A 19,834-nucleotide genomic window follows, 5' to 3' on the forward strand; every position below is an offset into this window, starting at 1 on the left:
GGTCTAGAACTAATGACACAGAACGAAGAGGAGAAACTCAAGGAAAACATCTGTGGCCTCCCAGATACACCGTGTGGAAGTGGGCGTGATTTAAGTGCATCAGGAGAGTAGCTGGAAACATAACCAGAGGCTGTCAGTCTTCTTTGGAGCAGTTCTTCTGAGCTCATTAAATGTACTGGAGCCACAAAAAACCAGGGTCTGCTGTCACAGAGATGGTTCGGAGAGAAGAGGGGGGCACACAGGAGGAAAGGAAGGGGGATCTTCTAGACTCGTACAGCATTACGGAAAATAACAAGCACATAATAACAAAATGCTTAAAACTAATTCTCTCAAAACACAGCCTGGAGAGGAGTTAACAAGAGGCTGCTTACTCTTACAATATACATCAAAGAACTAAAATGAGATAAGACACAAACTACTGGAGACTTTAGAAGTTAAACTCCAGTGAAAATAGAAAATCTGCTGCTGCACAACGTCTGGGGAGCCAGAGTGGCTGCAGAAACAGCGGGGTGGATACGTGACCTGCAATATGCTAACTAACGAGAGAGCTCAGAATTAATTATTCATCACCTTGTGTTTCAAACTATTGACAGAAGTCTTGAGTGTGACTCACTCCGTGGAGATAAAGTGGGTGTTCTGTACGGCTCCGATTAGAAGAGAGGACGCAAGACCAGCTCGTTTTTATCAAAACACTTTGCATAAAATTTGCAATAAGCATTCCTTTCACCGTGCTCGGCATCGACGGCAAAGGTTTCTGAGGAGCTTCTCAATAGCTGCTACTGCAGACTGCGCAGATTGGAGCACAGGCAGGAATCAGCAACACCATGCACATTGGCTCTTCATTTGTATTTTGATGACCTCATTAGGCCCCAAAGCAACAGGCTCAAATATCTGTGAAGGACTGTCAGGAGCAGGTTCTGTTATAACGAGTTTTTTTTTAAAATAATGCAGCAGTAACACTATTTCTCTGTGTTTTAATCTTTTTCACTATACTTTTCTAAAGTTATAGTGTGTTGTGAAATTGCTGCAGTTGCATTCCACCAGATTAAACTCCAGCAGAAGTAAATCAGCCAGACTTCATTATCAGATAGAAGTTTTAGCTTTGATGCATTTCTACTGTTTGCAGGATATCTCGATTCATTTTTTCAGTTTAATCCGATTTGTTTCGTGACAGCCATCTCCCCATTAAAAAGTATCTAATATTGAATGTTAAATTCAATGTTTTTTGATAGAATAAAAAAGGCATTTCTTCTCAGCTGTTTTTATGTGCAGTTTTAAATTGCTCGTTAAAACAAATCTTGATGCAATTATTGAGATATGAAATTATCTTTGAGATGAGCTGGAAGGCTGCATGATGGAGCGAAGAAACAGATTCTGACAAAAACTAAAATATTTCTAATTTATTAAACTGCTCAGATAATTACTAGCGCCCTTTTAAAAGCACAGAATGTTCTTTGAAATTTCATCTGTTGTGCTCCCAGTCAATGGGATTTAATTATTTAGACTCATTTTTGGTTTATTTTGAATATTACCCATCACTTTTAATATAATTGTATTTTATTTGACACTTTTGCCGTTTTAGTGGAACATTAGTTCCAACTTTGACTATTTACCATGTTTAACAAACCTCTAGTTGACAGAAATGTGCTTATATAAAGTCAGTTAATGTCTGAATTGTTTGCAACTTTTTCTAATGTTCATATTTGATGAGATTTGTCAAACAGTTAGCAAAATAAATGGTACACATAATAGTGACTGCTGAAAAGAAGCAAAGAAAGTGCCACGAAAAAAGCGACCCTGACTGTCAAGCTTCAATAACATGAACAGGTACTGGAAACCATCCCGCATTCACTTAAGTTCAGTTCAAAGTAGACATACTGACTTCTTTTCTGAATAGTTCTACGGTCGATGCAAAATATTTTCATTGTTCTTGCACAAAATCCCTCTGATTAAAAAAAAAATCTCAGCAGTTTAATTCTTGATGTTTTCAGTGCCTTCCAGAATGAGTCGTTTCAAGGATCTGTCACAAGCTGGAACTGTCTACGCCCACCCATCCCCCGCTCAGGGTGCTGTTAGCTGAGAATAGACCTGGGACGATAATAAGTTTTGCCGGACGATATCTTGTCCAACAAATTATCGACGATAAATTATGTCTACATTATCAAGACCAAAATAACCACTTATGTAACATTGAAATATCATGATAATGCAAGTACATTCTTTAAAATGCAACACTTAAACCTTTATTTAACATATCCAGAATCAGAACTTCTACTTAAATAAATAAAACAAACAAAAAAATAAAATAAAGGACTCGCACACTGTTATTATCTCCCTATATTGCAACAAAAACAATAAAATAGACCATGTCTCTCCAAAACAATGAATACAATGGCTTATCCAGTCTCAACAAGCAAAACTGCAATTCAATAATGATAATAATAGAGTTGTACATTTCTTAACCTCAATATATTGAGGCTGGAAAAATTATTGAGTTCATTTTCATCTATCGTACAATTAATTGATTTATTTAATTATCGTCACAGCCCCAGCTGAGAAGCTCCAATGCCAGGGAGGGGCTCAGAGTAGAGCTGCTGCTCCTTTAGCAGCGACTCTCTCCAGCAGGTGAGAGGGAGTCCTGTTAATTTCCAGGAAAAGTGAAAAATGGTCCCACACCTTTGACATTTTCTGTCTTTTTCGCACTCCACCGGGGTCCACGTTGTCTGCCATGGATTCAGAAAAAGTGAAGTTACATTCGCTACTCGCGTGTTCATTCAGTGCAGTGTGTATGTGCGTCACTTATTTCGGTCCGGGTGAAACATAATTCCTAAAACCAAACACTTAGAGAAAATAGATGGATGGGTTTTTTAAGCTCCGATACCAGGGATATGCTCGGATTAGAGTCACTCCTCCTCCAGCAGCGGCTCTCTTTTGCACGTGAGAGGTGGTTTTATTCTAATGTCCCCGTTTGTGACATCACAATCTGGGACTTGTTGAAACAGGTTGTTTTAGGCACATAATTCCTAAAATCAAATACCGACAGAAAACGGATAGTTGTTTTATTCACATTTAAGAGTTTTTTAGAGACAGAAGAGACCCACATATCAGCGCAAAGGGATGCAAAAGATGAGTTTTGCATAATCTATACCTTTTAAACGCGATCAGAAAATGCCCCCAATGTGCAAGTCAGGTCATCAACATTTCCCCACACTTCTTTTTAAGAATACTTCCTGAAAAGTACATTTTAAAGGCAATTTTCAGGCCTGAGAGTGGCATTGAGCTGACCAAGTTAAAGTCAGATCATGTAATCAGACTTCAGCCTCGATGCTGAAAGAACTAAAAGATTCCGAGTGATTCCAAGTAAATCTACGAAGGTATTTGTCATCAGAATTGGAATCATTTCAAATGACATGGCTAACCAAGGCCACCATCAAATGCAAAAAGCCACTTAAGACAAGTCAACTGTCCTTCACCTTCCCCTACACACTCGTGTGGAAAATATTTGACCCACATCTGCTCAATACAACATTCCCGCGAACAAATTCAAAAGAACGCGCGTGCATTCAGTTAACTTTGTGAGCATTAGTGACACCCCGGTGAGATGTGATTTCATACACTTAATGGGGATGAGCAGACAATTTGCATTGGTAATGATGGGCACATGAAGCTGTGACAGACCATATGCAGCACTCCAGCTCCATTTCAGGCAGCCCATCAGCCAAATCAACACCCACCATGTGCTCCGAGCTGCCCTCTCACTGAAAAACCCAAGGCACACAACCGAGCGGCTGCATTTGTGAAGTATCGCTGACAGCCAAGTATCTTCTCCCAAGAGGGGGAAAAAAATTGCTCAAAGTTGGAGAGCTGCTGGAAAACTAGAGGCGGTGCATGCATGGACACGCCGGTGCTCGCTCTGGACGGCGACGCATGGCTGGATGGAAGCTGCAGGATGACCATCCCGGGAAATGAGAGAATGTGCCACGAGTGCCACTAAAACCTGATCTATCCTCACCCCCACTACCCATGTGCTTCAGAGATGGGAAAAGGCTGATACAATGCTGTGTGGAGAAACAGTAATGTGTCCAGGGGAGGCAATCAATTGTGAAAATAATTGTGCTCCATGGAGAGATCCAACCCATTTTTCTGATTCTTGGCATTGTTCCCCATGTTAAACTTCCCTTCATCCACCGCACACCCTGCCCTAGTTTACAGATGAGTTATAACAGCGGACGAGTTTGTTTTTACAGTCCCTTCTCCTCTGCTGCATCTCTGCTTTATGCCTTCTATAAAACGTGAGCCCCGCGGAGTTTGTGGCTGGAGGATTAACAATGCTGTTTAACCCTTTCGTGGAGAGGAAATGGGGAAGTTCGAGATCATCAGCTGAGGTAAGCAATTTTGTACGGAAACACTATAAATATTGCCTATATTTCAGATTTTAGTGAGCAGTTACAACAATATAAAACCTGTAATTCAGTTAAATAACTTTAGATCAGTGTTTATTATTTTCTGTGATGCATTTGACGTTCCCCCAAAGGTTGTGCCCCACTAGTAGATAACCACTGCTTTAGATACAACAGTTTTTCAGTTAGTTTCGAAAAACGCGTCATCTCAATAACAACATGAATATGTTTAAGGATCTCTTTTCAACTTCTGATAAATACATTCACATGTTTCCACAGCTTGCATTAGGCTAAATAATCACAACGATCAGGATTTGTTAATGCTTAGGCTCCGCCTCCAGCAGGGGGAGGCACTGGGAGGGGGATGGGGGTCCAAGCTTGCTGTCAGGGTGGCACTGGCACTGGCCCACCCTGGATTCCTTCTAGAACCGCCCCTGATGGACGTAAATACAAACACAACTGGAAACCTTTGGCAGATAAAAAAGTGAAGCTTTAAAGATGAACTTGGTTGGGTAGTCTAATCCGTCTGGGTGAGATGCTCTGAGTCGAGCTTTAGCCGATGACCTTGACTTCTAAAATTCAAGTGGAGATGAGAAAAAAACAATAGTTGCTACAAGAGAAAGTGGGGATATATAAATATATATATATATATATATATATGTATATATATATATATATATATATATATATATATATATATGTATATATATATATATATATATATATATATATATATATATATAAGGTATATATAAGGTATATATATATATATATATATATATATATATATATATATATATATATATATATATAAGGTATATATATATATATATATATATATATATATATATATATATATACCTTATATATATATATATATATATATATATATATATATATATATATATATATATATATAAGGTATATATATATATATATATGCCTTGCCTGAGGAGCAGCTCTAACTGAGATTTATCAGAGCAATTCTCGCCTTACACTGATGAGATCTTGATGCAGGTTTTACCTTTAAGGCTACAGAGTGAATGAGAGGAAAAAAAGCAGCAGGAGAGGAGAAAGGATGGACAACATAAATCTGAAATAACCAGAGAGCTGCTGCAGGAAGGAACTGATAAAAGAAAAATCTTACTCACAAACTTCAGAAAGGAGGCGCTTCCGATCCGAACTGGTAGTTGTCCCACTAAGTTCTGTCCAAAATCATTTCAAAAGAATTCACGTGATTTTAATGATGGGAGAAGAAAGGATTCACCTGACTGGGAGGATTGGGAGCAGGCTGCTGGAAGCGCTGGCAGAGATCGTGAAACGCTTCCTGAGAATATTCCCATTGTTTCCCTCCGCTCTGATCTCAAATTCCCTTTCCGCTTTTAACGAATCACACTCGTTGTTTTTTTATTCAGATGAAACAAAAAATTAATAAAACAACAACAAAGCTCTAGTTACCTCAAAAAGTCAGATGCCAGCAAGGACCGAGACGTCATGCCTCCTCCTCATCCTCGCCTCCTCCTCGCTCCGGGTGGAGAGACTCCCCCTTTTCCTTCTTTCTTTTTCTTTTTTAAGGGGTGTTTCACTTCCTAACTTTACATTTAATCAAATTAATCACAATCTTACCCACACGCGCCCATTCTCCGATTTCAACTATTCTCCGTTCTTGCTCGTCAGTAAGTTTCCATCATCATGGTGAGATTTTTACCTCTTAACTTCAACATTCGCGTTTCCGATTGAAAGGAAAACATGTTTTCAGCCGTTTCAACTTTTGCGATAATGGAAATTAAAAGATAATAATTAACGACATGCGTAAAGCAAATATTCACAGGTAGAAAAGGGGTGGAAGCAGATCCCCCTCGTGCATATTACAATGTAGCGGTTCACTATTGGATGTGGATGATAACAAACAGCTACAAACCTCTTTCTCCAGGAAATACGTCACATTTAGAGCCAAGCGGATTAAAGTGTGCGTTTGATTTGTTTCACCACTCAGGTTTAAAGGGGCGGCTCACTTTTCAGCCTACAATCAAGCTATAAAACTCCTCTTGCATCTTATTTTTACCTTTTTGTATTACTAGCTAGCATTGTTAAGCAGGTGATAAAATATAATTAACTTATAGCATTGTAAAAAAAGACAACAATGTTTAATATTTATATTAAAAATATTTATCAAATGTAAAAAAATTACACGTACAGTTTTCCATTGATAAAATACATTTATTATGGCAAATATATGAATTTCGTGATTGTATCGTTTGGTTGGACTACCGTGCCACACCTGTAAACAAAATACACACGCGTTGTGAATCATTATTGTGTTTTGCTGCCCCCGTGTGGACACACCTTGTAATTACATCCACAGGTAAAAACAGTACACCGTACGGTAGAGGGGGCCATAACGCACAGCTTGTAGTCTGTCTTGACTCGGCATGGTTGTGTCTACAGCTTTGTACTAAATCCAGCCCGTTTAATCGAGCCAAAAGTTATCCCGGAATAAGGACAGCACGCATGTGCCATCAACCCGGATGTAGATATTTCTGTCTCCGTGCGCTCCCCAATTCTTCCAAGTTATGACAAGCCTGCTACCGAACATTTAAGAATTGCAACAACCTGTCAAACAATATAATAAACAATGCGGTTTTGTTCGTGTTTGTTTGGTGCGTGAGAAGTTGAACTAGCGCGAGGCGGCCCCGCGTTTTGCTGGAACGGGTTCTTATCATGGACTATCGCGGCAGGAGGCACGAGCGAGGCAGCAACTGGACCGACCCGGAGATCGTGGAGTTGCTCCAGCTGTGGTCCGATGAGTCGGTCCAGATTGAGCTGGAGAGCTCTTTGCGCAACCAGCGCGTGTTTGACCGCATCGCGCACGTTTTACGCGAGAAGGGCATTTACCGCACAGGTGACCAGTGCAGGGAGAAAATCAAGAAGATGAAGCTGGAATACCGGCGCATCAAAGACAACCACAAAATGAGGACTTGGAAGTTTTATGACGTGATGGATAAAGTTCTGGCGAACCGTCCGGCCATCACCTACTCCTCCCTGGGCGGAGCCGTGGTGGCTCAGCAGGTATTCCAAAGTCCAGGTGGATCTGAAGCGTTTCTGCAAGGAGTCTCGGCAGGCTCGTTCGGTCCTGTCTCGTCGGGTGGGTTTTTGTTCGGCCAGCCCCCAAAGGCTGGTGAAGGACTGGATATTAAATGTGAGGATGTTGAGGAGAGCATGCTGAACTCAGGTGTGGCCCCACCTGAGATGTACTACGGCTCTGGAGATGAGCAGGAAACGGATGGGCAGTCTTTGCTGGAAGCAGAGGACACACTGGGTCAGGCTGAGAGCTCATCAAACACAAGAATCTCTCCCTCAGGTTGGCATCTTAAATATTAGAATTTGTGTCACTGTAACGTCCAAAGGGGTCAGTTTTCACCTATATATTGACCAACATAGTGACCTTTCATTTGCAGCATAAATCCACTTTCTATTTAGCCTTCTAAATCCAGAAGGTTCTGCTCAGCGCGTGTTTACACACCATGAAGACAAAATATTCAAATAAATACTCTCTCTTAAAGTTCCTGCACTCTCTGTGAAAGCCAGACAACATTCTTCACTCTGAACAAGTGAAGACTCCACGATGTTATAGTTATAAGTTAAATAATCCTATGTGATGAATGAACAAGATGTTTAAATGACATGTTTGAGTAATCTGTGCTTAAATCAATGAATCTAAAATGAATATTGTTCTTACAATGATCCATTTATGTCACAAATCACCATGTGTTTGATTTAACAAGTTAATCATTGTTTACACTCATACTCATTGCAACAAGATACATATTAAGGTTAAAAACATTTTTGCTGAGGGATGTTGGTAAATACTCAGAAACGTGTCAAATTCAGATTGGCCAAACTTGGCCAGAAATCATAACAAAGTTTCTTCACTCTAGTCTTCACTGGCTCCCTGTCATTTTCAGAGCACAGTTTAAGTAATTGACTTTTGTATTTAAATCACTCAACGACCTGCTCACTCCATATGTACCCACGCGCACGCTGAGGTCGGATGACCTTTTGCTGCTGTGTACGCCGCGGATGCGATACAAATCGCGGGGTGAACGAGCGTTTGTGCATGCTGCCCCAAAGCTGTGGAACTCGTTGCCCATTGGAGTTCGGCAGGCTCCATCACTGGCGGTTTTTAAATCTCATTTAAAGACCCACTTTTACGATTTGGCTTTTAGACAGTGACTCGTTTTAGTGTTTTAATGTGTTCTTAGTATTAATCATGTTTTATTTGCTTTTGACTGGTATTTTTATCTTCTGTTTTAGTTCCTTAGAATGGTCGCGTTTTTGTTTTAGCCTGTGCAGCACTTTGGGCAGCTCCCATGCTGCGTTTTAAACGTGCTATATAAATAAACTATGGTATGGTAATAAAACAAGAATTACTTCCAGAGTAATTCAGTTTCTCGCTGACCCTCGTGCCGGTCGTTTTGGGAAAGAAGCATTTTTGAAACCATCTTCTCCTTTGACCTTAAGTCAAAAACTGTCTGCAACGCTGCGGCTGATACCAGACAACCAGCTCTTCTAAGAGCCAAGCATACTTCAACTCTCAGACATCCACCTTAGACACCTAATCTGCAGACCCCGGGTTGCATCTCATGGCCGGGGAAGTTGAACTCAGAGGAAGCTACTAATCTCTGAGCATTGTGGTTTTGACGTCCGGTGACCTCACCACTCTGACCGCAACCTTCCGGACCGCCGTTAGCAACTCATACCTGGGTATCGTAAGCCTGCATACGGGTGTCTGATGTAGGGATGGGTACCTTTGGCATTTGAATCGATCCGGTACTAATTCCCGGTACCTACGAATCTATACCGGTACTTAACGGTACCAATTTTCAATACTTTTGAGTATTTATTGTTTTAATTCTCTTTTATAATTAAATATATATTTTTCTCAATATATAACAATATTTGATATATATCATGATAAATAACATTCAACTGTTTGTATTTTAACATCGTCCTTGTAGTTTTATAAGCTGATAATTAAACTGAAGCAAACATCTTTACTGTGAACTAAATTTACTGTGTATCTTCATTCCTTTTGCCGTCCTTTTTCTTTGATTTTTCCTACTGGGAAGTTAGAATTTCTGAGGAGAAAGTGAACGCACCATTAGCTGATAACAATGGTAGCAATGGAAGCTAACATACCAAGCTAACGTTATCTTAAACAGTTTATTTAACTGCTGGAGCAGATTAAAACGATGATGCCTCACACTTAGATCGTTGTCACTGGTTTCATCTTCACCCAATCACCCGTCGCATTTAGTAAAGTGAAGCCAAACTTTAGAGCGCGTTCATGTTCTTCTTGTCGGAAATTCGGAGTTCCGAGGAGAAAGCGAACGCACCATTAGCAAAACGGAAGCTAACATGTCAAGCTAATTATATTTACCTACCGGAGCAGATTAAGATGAGGATGTCTCACTTAGATCGTTGTCGCTGGTTTCATCATCACCCAGTTACCCATCACATTTAGTGAAGTGGACCCAAGCGTTAGCGTGCGTTCTTTCTACCGTGCTGCTCTGTTTACAACTGGTTCGCAGCGAGCGACGACATAACGCTCTTGCGCATGCGCAGCTGTCTTGGCAAGTTCTCGTTATGAAGGACGGGTACCGAAACGAGGCACCGTTTGAAATTACGTGAATCGGTGCTCGGTCGGTACTATGGAATTCGGTCGGTACCTTAAAAAGTACCAGAATTCGGTACCCATCCCTAGTCTGATGAGGTTTATAAATAAACAACTCTCTAGTTTATAACAAACAACACATTCTTTTACAGCCAGATTTCACAGTTTCTCTCAGATACAAAGAACGGTTGATACAACATCTAGCTTCCATCTCAATTAAATTCATTTTATAAACTATACTGACTGTCTGAATTTAATACGAAGTGTGTTTATGGTCCCTGAATAAGCAAAGAACCCTAGAATCTTCTGATTAAACATTCAAAGATCAATCAGATTTATATTTCATATTTATATGGAATATCACATCTTATTGGTCATAATTAATACGTTTTAATTGCTACATCATCATAGTTTGTTATTAAAACAAGCAATTTTCTGTTTGCATTTCTAGGTTTTAGTGACCTAAACACAACCGGTTCTGCAGCAGCTGTGCCTGAAGATGGTCCTGTGGCACAAGAAACACTTGAGCTGCCTAATAAGGAGAGTAACCAAACACCAGCGAATGTGAGGCACAGAAAGCATCGAAGGGGCGGCAGATCCTCGCAGGGCCATGGGAGTGGCAGGTGCAGTGGTCGGGAGAGTCTGGATAAAGCCCTGGCCAGCTTCCTGAACTGGCAGCAGTCTGCAGAGGAGCGTCTTCTCTCCCTGGAAGAGGCAAGGCTGGAGCGGGATTGGCGGGCCGAGGAGCGAAGAGAGCAGCGTGAGGAGAGGAGAGCAGAACAGGAGCGCCGGCATGAGCTGCAGCTGTTCAGCATGCTGACGGGGGCCCTGTTCCCCTCCAGACAGGACGCCCAGACTGCTGATCCCTCTGCCTCACCTTCGGCTCATCTGTCAGCTCCTCGGATGACCACAGCCGCCCCCCCTGTCTCATCATCCTCATCTCAGCCACCCGCAGAAGCTCCCACGGTGCAGGTCATCTCCACTCATGAGGCAGAAAAGTCACAGCCCACATCTGTCACAGCCTGCCAGATGTCACAAAACGTGTTGGCAACACCGAGAGGGGCAGAGGCTCCGAGCCCAAGTGTGTACCTGTCCAAACGAGGCAACAGCATCCGACAGCATCAAGGTACTCTGCAGGAAGGCTTTGTTCAGTATGCAGCGAACAAATACCACGTCACAGACAACCCCGAGGTACGCGGACATCACGCCGCAAATACCTTTCTGCTCCGAGTGTCTGAATAAAAGAAAAAAAAAAAGAAACATTTGTTTTTGTTTCCAGGGAATCATCAACCTGGGCACCAGTGAGAACAAACTGTGTTATGATCTGCTTCATGCACGAGTAAGACAGAAACGGCACGCACATTGATGTAACTGCAAATTCTTCATGTTCATGTTCTGATCTGCAACAGCTGACCAGACCCGACATGCTTTACGTCGAGCCGTCTCTGCTGCAGTACTCAGACTGGACGGGACGCACCTTGTGAGACGATTCAGAGGATCTTATCTTTGCATTTAAAATAATGATAATAATTCACAGTTCGTACTTTCTGACTTTTATTTTGACTGTAAACATTTACGCTCTAACAATCCTCAGCCTCAGAGAGGAAGTGGCAAAGTTCCTGACTCACTACTGCGGCTCCCCGAAGACGCTGAACGCAGACAACGTGAGTAAAGTAGTTTGTTTTTTATTGCTGGACTTTAGTATTCGAGTTAAATCAGCTCAGCTGCTGCTTTTTCTTGTAACAAGCTAATGCTCCTCAAACTCCCAGATTGCTGTTAAAGTGTGATGAAAACCGTGTTCCTACCTGGTTTAAATACCGATAACACACGACTTACTGCACAATCTCTCAGTTTATTTAGTAAATACTGATTTATGAAAGAAATATTTCAGTGATACATTTAAGATTTTCCCATTTGTAGGAGCTTCTCAGTCATCCCCGTACTTTGTTCTCAACCTGGTTGTTTCACTTTTAGGAGTTTTATGAGCTTTCAGACTTTGTTGTGGTGGCACGACGCTCACACTTGTCCAACATACGTTTCTGAACAGCCAGACGACTACCCAGAATATTTTTTAGCTATGGATATGAATTATTGCATCATCCATCCATCCATCCATCCATCCATCCATTTTTTTATTATCTTATTATAACACAAGACTTGAGGATGTAATTACAGCTGCATTCAACCATAAACATTTAGTCAAATCATATCAACAGTAAAATTTCATCAAAAGCATCATGCTACCGTACGTAACCTGCTGCTGTGGAGGACGGCTTTATTAGGTGTGTGTGTGTGTGTGTGTGTGTGTGTGTGTGTGTGTGTGTGTTTTCAGGTTGTGGTGATGAATGGCTGTGGTTCTCTCTTCTCATGTGTTGCTGCTGTAATTTGTGATCCTAAAGGTGAGCATGCAAATGTGCAGGAAGATCACACACACACACACACACACACACACACACACACACACACACACACACACACACACACACACACACACACACACACACACACACACACACACACACACACACACACACACACACACACACACACATATTCACTGTGTGTAATAAGAATGTTATAACAGTAATGATTAGAAATCTTTGTCTTTGTTTTGCACATAAACTATGTTAGAATCAACCAATACAGCAAAACAAAATTGTTATTATTATTATTATTATTATTGTTATTATTGTTATTATTTTAAGCTCGTTTTCTGTTGCAGTTCCAGGCAGCAAACAGTCATCTTACTGTCTGGTTAGCTATCTTATGCCGAGAAAAGTCTTGCTACTGCTAGGTTTGTCTAGATTTCTAGGGTAGTAATACAGATATATAACAAAAAGCAACATTTCCAGTTAATTTTAAAGGTGTAGTTCACTTGTTTAGTCAATACCTTTGCAGTGGTCTCTAGTAGGAATGAAAAAGTCACACTTAGGAGAAACAAAGCCCCGGTGCGCCAGTTTCAGGAACTAGAGGTGAGCCACACCAGAGTTGAGCTTCAGACGAAAGGATCTGGACTCTTACGCCGGGGACACACCGGCCGCGGAAGCGCCGCGAAGCGCCGAGAAGCGAATCGCTCACGAAATTCGGCCGCTGCTCGCCGCTCCTCAGTTCAGATCAGACGCGCCCCAGTCGAGGCGCGCCTCGGCTCAGCTGTAGTTTTTCTTTTAAAACACTTGGTGTCCTCCATTTCCTCTCTGCCTTTTCTCAGCTATTTTCCTCTACGTGTGTGTGTGCGCGCACGCGTGCGTGTGTGTGTGTGTGTGTGTGTGTGTGTGTGTGTGTGTGTGTGTGTGTGTGAACCTATGCTATGAGTTGTTTCTGCCAGTTGAATCTCTTGGAACCCGCTCCAATTCTGCAGCTGTATGCTAGCAGTTTCTTCCGAAATGGGTACGTAAATAATCATGTTTTTCGGGGGTCATACAGCTCCTTGTGTTTCTCAACTTCCATAATTAATTTCAAGTCATCCATCTTAACTGCTTGCCTCAGACTTTCTGCCTCTCTGTCCTGTTTGCTCTGGTGAAAAGACACCCAAAACCACACACCCCTTCACGTGGTCACACACGCACACAAGTTCGATGTGTGTGTGTGTTCGTGTGGTTTTTCTGCAGTGTCTGATTACGAACACATTTGACTATTGCGGAATTTTATTTTGAAATGCTTTATTTTGTTAACTTTACCAGCCTGCCTCTTATGTCTAGGTTTGACTTCCTGCCAGAATTGACGCGATTCACCCGCGGCTCGCGAAAAAAATAGAGCCGACGCCGAAATGATTGCTGCACGGCGCGGGCTGGAGCGCCGGCGCTAGGCGATTCGCGGCGCTTCGGCGGCCCATGTGGTCTATAGAATAGCTCAACAAGGGCGCCGAATGAAGGCGGCCCCATTTTCGCGGCGCTTCCGCGGCCGGTGTGTCCCCAGCGTTACTTGCTGATATTTGGAGAACTCTCCTACAGAAACATGACTCTACCACATACTCTGTTTGTTTTACAATGCTGATGTTTTATCTCCACAAATAACACAAGCCTGGAGGAGTTCTGCTATGTGGTGGAGCTGTTAATGCTAACGGTTAGCTGGACGCTAAACCAACAACAGCCACTCCCATCGTGAGTGAAGATTGGTGATTCTATGAACGTTAATTGTCAGTGTGACGTAGATCTGTTAGGCTTCTCAAATCCTAGTTTTGTTGTTTATTTTCTCTGCAGGAGATAGGTGTAGGAGACTTTTTTCATGTTCAGCCTGCATGAAAACTCAGAGTGACCGATTATAATCAGGAACAATAATTAAAAAATGTTTTTTCAGTGAACCACACCTTTAAAGTACATGTAATATCAATTAAATACAATTGCAGCACATCATTCTCATTATAATTCAATCAAATTCAGTAACTATAATACAATGTGACCCATGCAAGGCAGGGGTCTGGATCCTGCATCTTTGGGGCCGCATGTGGTCTTTTTATTGCTTTTAGCAAAAATATAAAGTTTTTGCTGCTTTCTGGTCAATTTTATACAGAAAATAAACAAAACAAGCTGATAACTTTGCTCAAATAGTTTGTTTACCTGATAAACCCGGTTTTTAATAAACTTCAAGTCAAACTGGAAATTAAATTCACGTTTTTCCACATTTATGACAGATTTATGAGCCATTAAAGCAAGGCATTCAGCAAAAATATGGCAAGTTTTTTGATATCAGTTCAAACTAAAATAAAAGCATGTCTTATAAATAAAAAACAAAAAAAATAAAGTTTTAGTTAGAATAAGTCACCATTAATCATCCATTGATGGTTTTTGGGTGATTATTTAGAAAGTTAAAAAAAACTGACGTTTAAAGTTTGCAAGTTTAATTTAATTTCAATCTTATGAACATAAATTGAGTCTAAATGTGAATGAAAAAAACTATATAAAGCATTTGTTAAAATAAAAATGATGATTAATGAAATTTAAATCTGAATGTGTCGTGTGTGTGTGTGTGTGTGTGTGTGTGTGTGTGTGTGTGTGTGTGTGTGTGTGTGTGTGTGTGTGTGTTACAGACGCCATCCTTATTCCCACTCCTTTCTATGGCGTCATCACCGATGATGTAGATCTCTACAGTGACGTTAAACTCTTCCATGTTCATCTGGATTGTGAGGTGACAATTAAAGATTAGTATTGACTATTTAGCCGTGCAATTTTCTGAATTTAAATTTACAAGTGTTTATTTTGTGCTCATCCATTAAAAGACGGATGGCAAGGACAGCCGAGCATTTCATCTCACTGTAGAAAAACTTGAAGAAGGTCTTACAAAAGCTAAACAGGAGGTGGGTGATGGACTCCTTTACATCCAGTGAATATTTAAAACCAGAATGATTCACCTCATAAATGCAAAGAATATAAACATCCTTTTTTTTTGGTCACAGACTTCCAGCTTTAGCTCTAACGGGCTGTGGAGGTACAATAAAGCAGCTGATATTTACTGAGGATGTCTTTTAGGGTCTGATCATTCGAGCTGTTATCCTGATGAACCCTCACAATCCTCTGGCTGAGATCTACACTCCCGAGGAAATGATTGCCTTCTTAGAGTTCGCCAAAAGGTGCGTTTACCCCGTGTTAATCCCACGCTGTGACCTGCTGTAATCACCCTCCATCCTGAGCATCGAGAGTTCGCCACGTGATTTTATTACCTCTCTGTAACCGGCACCATATTGTCAATAACATCCATGTGGGATGAAGATTTCCCGGATCGGCTCGTCTTGTCTGAAGTTATCGTCTCCACAGAGCTGCTACCATCGTAAATCTCTGTGCTTCACTCAGACAGTGGATGCTCATGGATTCACCTCACCTTTACGTTGCTTTTTCTGTCGTAAATAACTAAGAAGCTCATGACGCTGCTCTGACAAATTTGTTTTTGTTTAAACCACCCCCCCCCCCCCCCCGCCCTTTTAAAGGAACGATCTCCACGCCATTGTGGACGAGTTGTACATGCTGACAGTGTTTGATGAATCTGTCACCTTCCACAGTGTCCTCAGTCTAGACAGGTACAGTGTGATTACTCTGTTGGACCCTTAATCATCACAGTTGTAGCTGAGGACATCCTCTTATCTCCTGCTGATGTGCCCTTATTGCAGTCTGCCCGATCCACTGAGGACGCATGTGATGTGGGGGCTGAGTAAGGTTTGTACAGGGGCGTGAAAGTGAACGTTTGTGGAGGATTTTTAAAATTCCTGCTGACAGAAGTGCCACTTTAGTCTCACATCTCTTATTTTGGGTTCTGATTTGTTGTTTTTTTAGGACTTTGCCATGTCAGGAATCAGAGCAGGAACTCTGTACACGGAGAACAGAGAGCTGGTGGAGGCTCTGGCTCAGCTGGGCTGCTTTCACGGCATCCCTGGGACCGTGCAGCACCAGGTGGCACAACTGCTTCAGGACCGAGGTACGAGCCAGGTTTCACACAGCAACAGATTTATTTTAATTCACTAAAATTGATCAAATTAAGTCAAGTTTGTGTGTTTTTTTGAACTTTGTGGCATGAATCTGACTGTTACAGCCTGGATCGATAACGAATTCCTGCCCGAGAACAGACGCAGGCTAAAAGCTGCTCACAGCTTCCTGACTGGAGAGCTGCGCAGCATGGGGATCCCCTTCCTGGACAGGCCTGCGGCTCTGTTTGTCTGGGCTGACCTCAGAGAGGTAACCACCCTCGGACGGAAAACGTTCTGCTCACGGTGCCACGTGGTTTCTCTTCCCTGCAGGCTTCAGTTTTGTCCGTTTTGCTTCATCAGTACCTGCAGGAGTCGTCGTTCCAGGAGGAGCTGAATCTGTGGAGGTGCTTCCTCAGACACAACGTGCTGCTGAGCTGTGGCCAGGCCTTCTCCTGCTCCACACCTGGATGGTTCCGAATTGTCTTTGCGGACCAGCACCTTCACCTCGGTGGGTTATCTCAGCATCTGTACCTACTTTTTATACTTTGTAAACTCTATCTTTTTTCAGTTTGAATTCATGTAACATTGGATTATTGGATGCGGAGCTGAGAGATAGAAAGACGGAGATGAAAAATTAGCGTGCAGAGCAGGAGAACTCTGTTTGAATGCTTGTTGTTTTTCTAGATCAAAACTTAAAATATGTGTCTTTTATGCATTCTATGTGCATGAGATAGACCTTTTATGCCAGATGTCTCCAAATGACCCAAACTTGCACCTAAAAGTTGCTTTTTACTGATTTTATTCCCAAAATCCAAATATGACTCAACTGTGTCTAAACAAAGTTAGACAGTTAAAATATTTGAATCACACCTTATTTGCTAACACTTTAGTCTTCATATTCAAAATTAAAAGTGTAGAACACTGAAAAAACATTTGAATTGATTTTTTTCTGATTATAATCAGTCACTCTTAGTGCTTTCGTGCAGGCTGAACATGAAAACAGTCTCCTACACCCATCTCCTGCATTAGCTTCTGATGGAAAATATAAGGTGAAACTCTAGGATTTGCAAAGCCTGACAGATCTACATCAAGCTGCAGCTTGGACTCACCCATCCTGACTCACAAGGAGGAAGACTGTTGTTGTTTTAGTGTCCAGTAGATGGAAAAAGAAGTTTCGGCTAGTAGAAGCTAACTGTTAGCGTTAGCAACTTCACCACACGAGTTTTTTGTGGAGATAAAACATCAGCGTTGCAAGTCAGTGGTAGAGTCATGATTCTGTTATCCAGTCCAGGTGAGATGTCCATATATCAGGAAATAAGACTCCAAAACTTGCCTCTGAAGCTACTTTCTTCTCCAGCTGACTTCTCCCTGCTGACACAGATGCCCCCCCCCCCCCCCCAAGTACGACGTACGTTGGATTCATTATAGAGACTTCTGCAAATGTATGTTACAAAACACACTAAACCAGGCATGTTCAACTTGTGGCCTGGGACCCATTTGCAGCCTTAAGCGTGGGTTTGTGTGGCCCCCAAACGGATTTCCACAATGTTTGAATTTTGTCCCCTCCTTCACTTTGTTGATATAAATCAACATATTTTAAAAATTTCGTGTTCAAATCTTTTCTAATATTTCAATTTTAGGACCTTTTTGAGCTGCACATATTTAAGCAATCACCACAAATGAACTTGAAGCGTTTTTAAAATTAGGCAATTACATTTAATTTTATAGGGATGGGTACCGAATTCGGTACTTTTTAAGGTACCGACCGAATTTCATAGTACTGACCGAGCACCGATTCACGTCGTTTCAAACGGTGCCTCGTTTCGGTACCCGTCCTTCATAACGAGAACTTGCCTAGACAGCTGCGCATGCGCAAGAGCGTTATGTCGTCGGTCGCTGCGAGCAAGTTGTAAACAGAGCAGCATGGTAGAAAGAACGCACGCTAACGCTTGGGTCCACTTCACTAAATGTGATGGGTAACTGGGTGATGATGAAACCAGCGACAACGATCTAAGTGAGACACCCTCATTTTAATCTGCTCCGGTAGGTAAATAAAATGTTTAAGATAACGTTAGCTTGATTTGTTAGCTTCCGTTTCACTAATGGTGTGTTCGCTTTCTCCTCGGAACTCCGAAATTCCGACTAGAAGAACATGAACGCGCTCTAAAGTTTGGCTTCACTTTACTAAATGCGACGGGTGATTGGGTGAAGATGAAACCAGTGACAACGATTTAAGTGTGAGGCATCATCGTTTTAATCTGCTCCAGCAGTTAAATAAACTGTTTAAGATAACGTTAGCTTGTTATGTTAGCTTCCATTGCCACCATTGTTATCAGCTAATGGTGTGTTTGCTTTCTCCTCGGATATTCTAACTTCCCAGTATGAAAAATCAAATGAAAAAGGACGGCAAAAGGAATGAAGATACACAGTAAATTTAGTTCACAGTAAAGATGTTTGCTTCAGTTTAATTATCAGCTTATAAAACTACAAGGACGATGTTAAAATACAAATAGTTGAATGTTATTTATCGTAATATTTATCAAACATTGTTATATATTGAGAAAAATATATATTTAATTATAAAAGAGAGTTAAAATATTAAACACTCAAAAGTATCGAAAATTGGTACCGTTAAGTACCGGTATCGATTCGTAGGTACCGGGAATTAGTACCGGATCGATTCAAATGTCAAAGGTACCCATCCCTAATTACATATTTTGTTGCCCTTGGGGCAGTTCTTGAAGTGGAAAAAAATAAGACAGTGCCGGTATTGACGGTGCTGTATGCATGGCACACCTCATGGCAGTGATGTGCCTTCTGCGTGAAATGTGGCCTCTCATGGAGCGCGTGCGTGTCTGGCGTATTGGGAGTGGTGGCGCTGGAGGGGAGCGTGGACGGCTGGTGTTTGAGGACGGACTGACATTTTTCCAGAAATCTCAGGAATTCCGACTTGTAAATGACCGGACAAACTACCAGTATGCATCGTACTCTATAAAAAATAGTTCCAGAATGCTGAGAGGTCAAATTTAGAAGTTGCATAACAGCCTGCGTAAAACACCATCTATAAAACTGAAGATTTTGGCCCTTGTCTTGAAAAGTTTGGACACCCCTGCGTTAGATCTTAGATTATGTAAAAAAAAATATTTTAAATCTAGTGATGCACCGATATGAAATTTTTGGGCGGATACCGATATCTCATATTAAGATCTCTGTTATGGCCGATAACAGATATTTGCCAATACCGATATAATGACATTAATGCTTCTAAAGTCAGCAGATTTTGTATAGAATGAAAATGATTAAAGCTGAATTGATGTTATTATGTACACACAACACACACATTTATGGTTCTGAGATGATTTCATT

At 41.4% G+C, this 19,834-nt stretch overlaps 2 protein-coding genes across 5 annotated transcripts in view; one reads left to right on the forward strand and one right to left on the reverse strand.

Moving 5' to 3' along the window:
• Window positions 1–6,319, reverse strand: part of furinb (furin (paired basic amino acid cleaving enzyme) b) — a 168,334-nt gene extending 162,015 nt beyond the window's left edge. For 2 of the 3 annotated variants that reach the window (XM_015964814.3, XM_015964812.3), the window contains exon 1: window positions 5,859–6,319. The gene's annotated coding sequence lies outside the window, so the exon portion shown is untranslated. Of the gene's footprint in view, window positions 1–5,551 lie in introns of all 3 variants that reach the window. The other variant, XM_015964813.3, reaches the window with a different exon arrangement.
• accs (1-aminocyclopropane-1-carboxylate synthase homolog (Arabidopsis)(non-functional)) overlaps window positions 1–19,834 on the forward strand; it is a 160,752-nt gene that overhangs the window by 139,994 nt on the left and 924 nt on the right. Inside the window, exons 1-14 of one of the 2 annotated variants that reach the window (XM_015964811.3) lie at window positions 6,816–7,761; window positions 10,526–11,265; window positions 11,354–11,413; window positions 11,484–11,554; window positions 11,669–11,738; window positions 12,407–12,473; window positions 15,101–15,198; window positions 15,290–15,367; window positions 15,540–15,640; window positions 15,995–16,084; window positions 16,175–16,220; window positions 16,338–16,479; window positions 16,594–16,736; window positions 16,829–16,976. In XM_015964811.3, coding sequence (XP_015820297.3) covers window positions 7,122–7,761; window positions 10,526–11,265; window positions 11,354–11,413; window positions 11,484–11,554; window positions 11,669–11,738; window positions 12,407–12,473; window positions 15,101–15,198; window positions 15,290–15,367; window positions 15,540–15,640; window positions 15,995–16,084; window positions 16,175–16,220; window positions 16,338–16,479; window positions 16,594–16,736; window positions 16,829–16,976 — 2,494 coding nt within the window. In that variant the 5' untranslated portion in view covers window positions 6,816–7,121. Of the gene's footprint in view, window positions 1–6,815; window positions 7,762–10,525; window positions 11,266–11,353; window positions 11,414–11,483; window positions 11,555–11,668; window positions 11,739–12,406; window positions 12,474–15,100; window positions 15,199–15,289; window positions 15,368–15,539; window positions 15,641–15,994; window positions 16,085–16,174; window positions 16,221–16,337; window positions 16,480–16,593; window positions 16,737–16,828; window positions 16,977–19,834 lie in introns of those variants that run through there. The other variant, XM_054733206.2, reaches the window with a different exon arrangement.

This window comes from Nothobranchius furzeri, chromosome 4, assembly GCF_043380555.1.
Source record: "Nothobranchius furzeri strain GRZ-AD chromosome 4, NfurGRZ-RIMD1, whole genome shotgun sequence".
Lineage (NCBI taxonomy): Eukaryota > Metazoa > Chordata > Actinopteri > Cyprinodontiformes > Nothobranchiidae > Nothobranchius > Nothobranchius furzeri.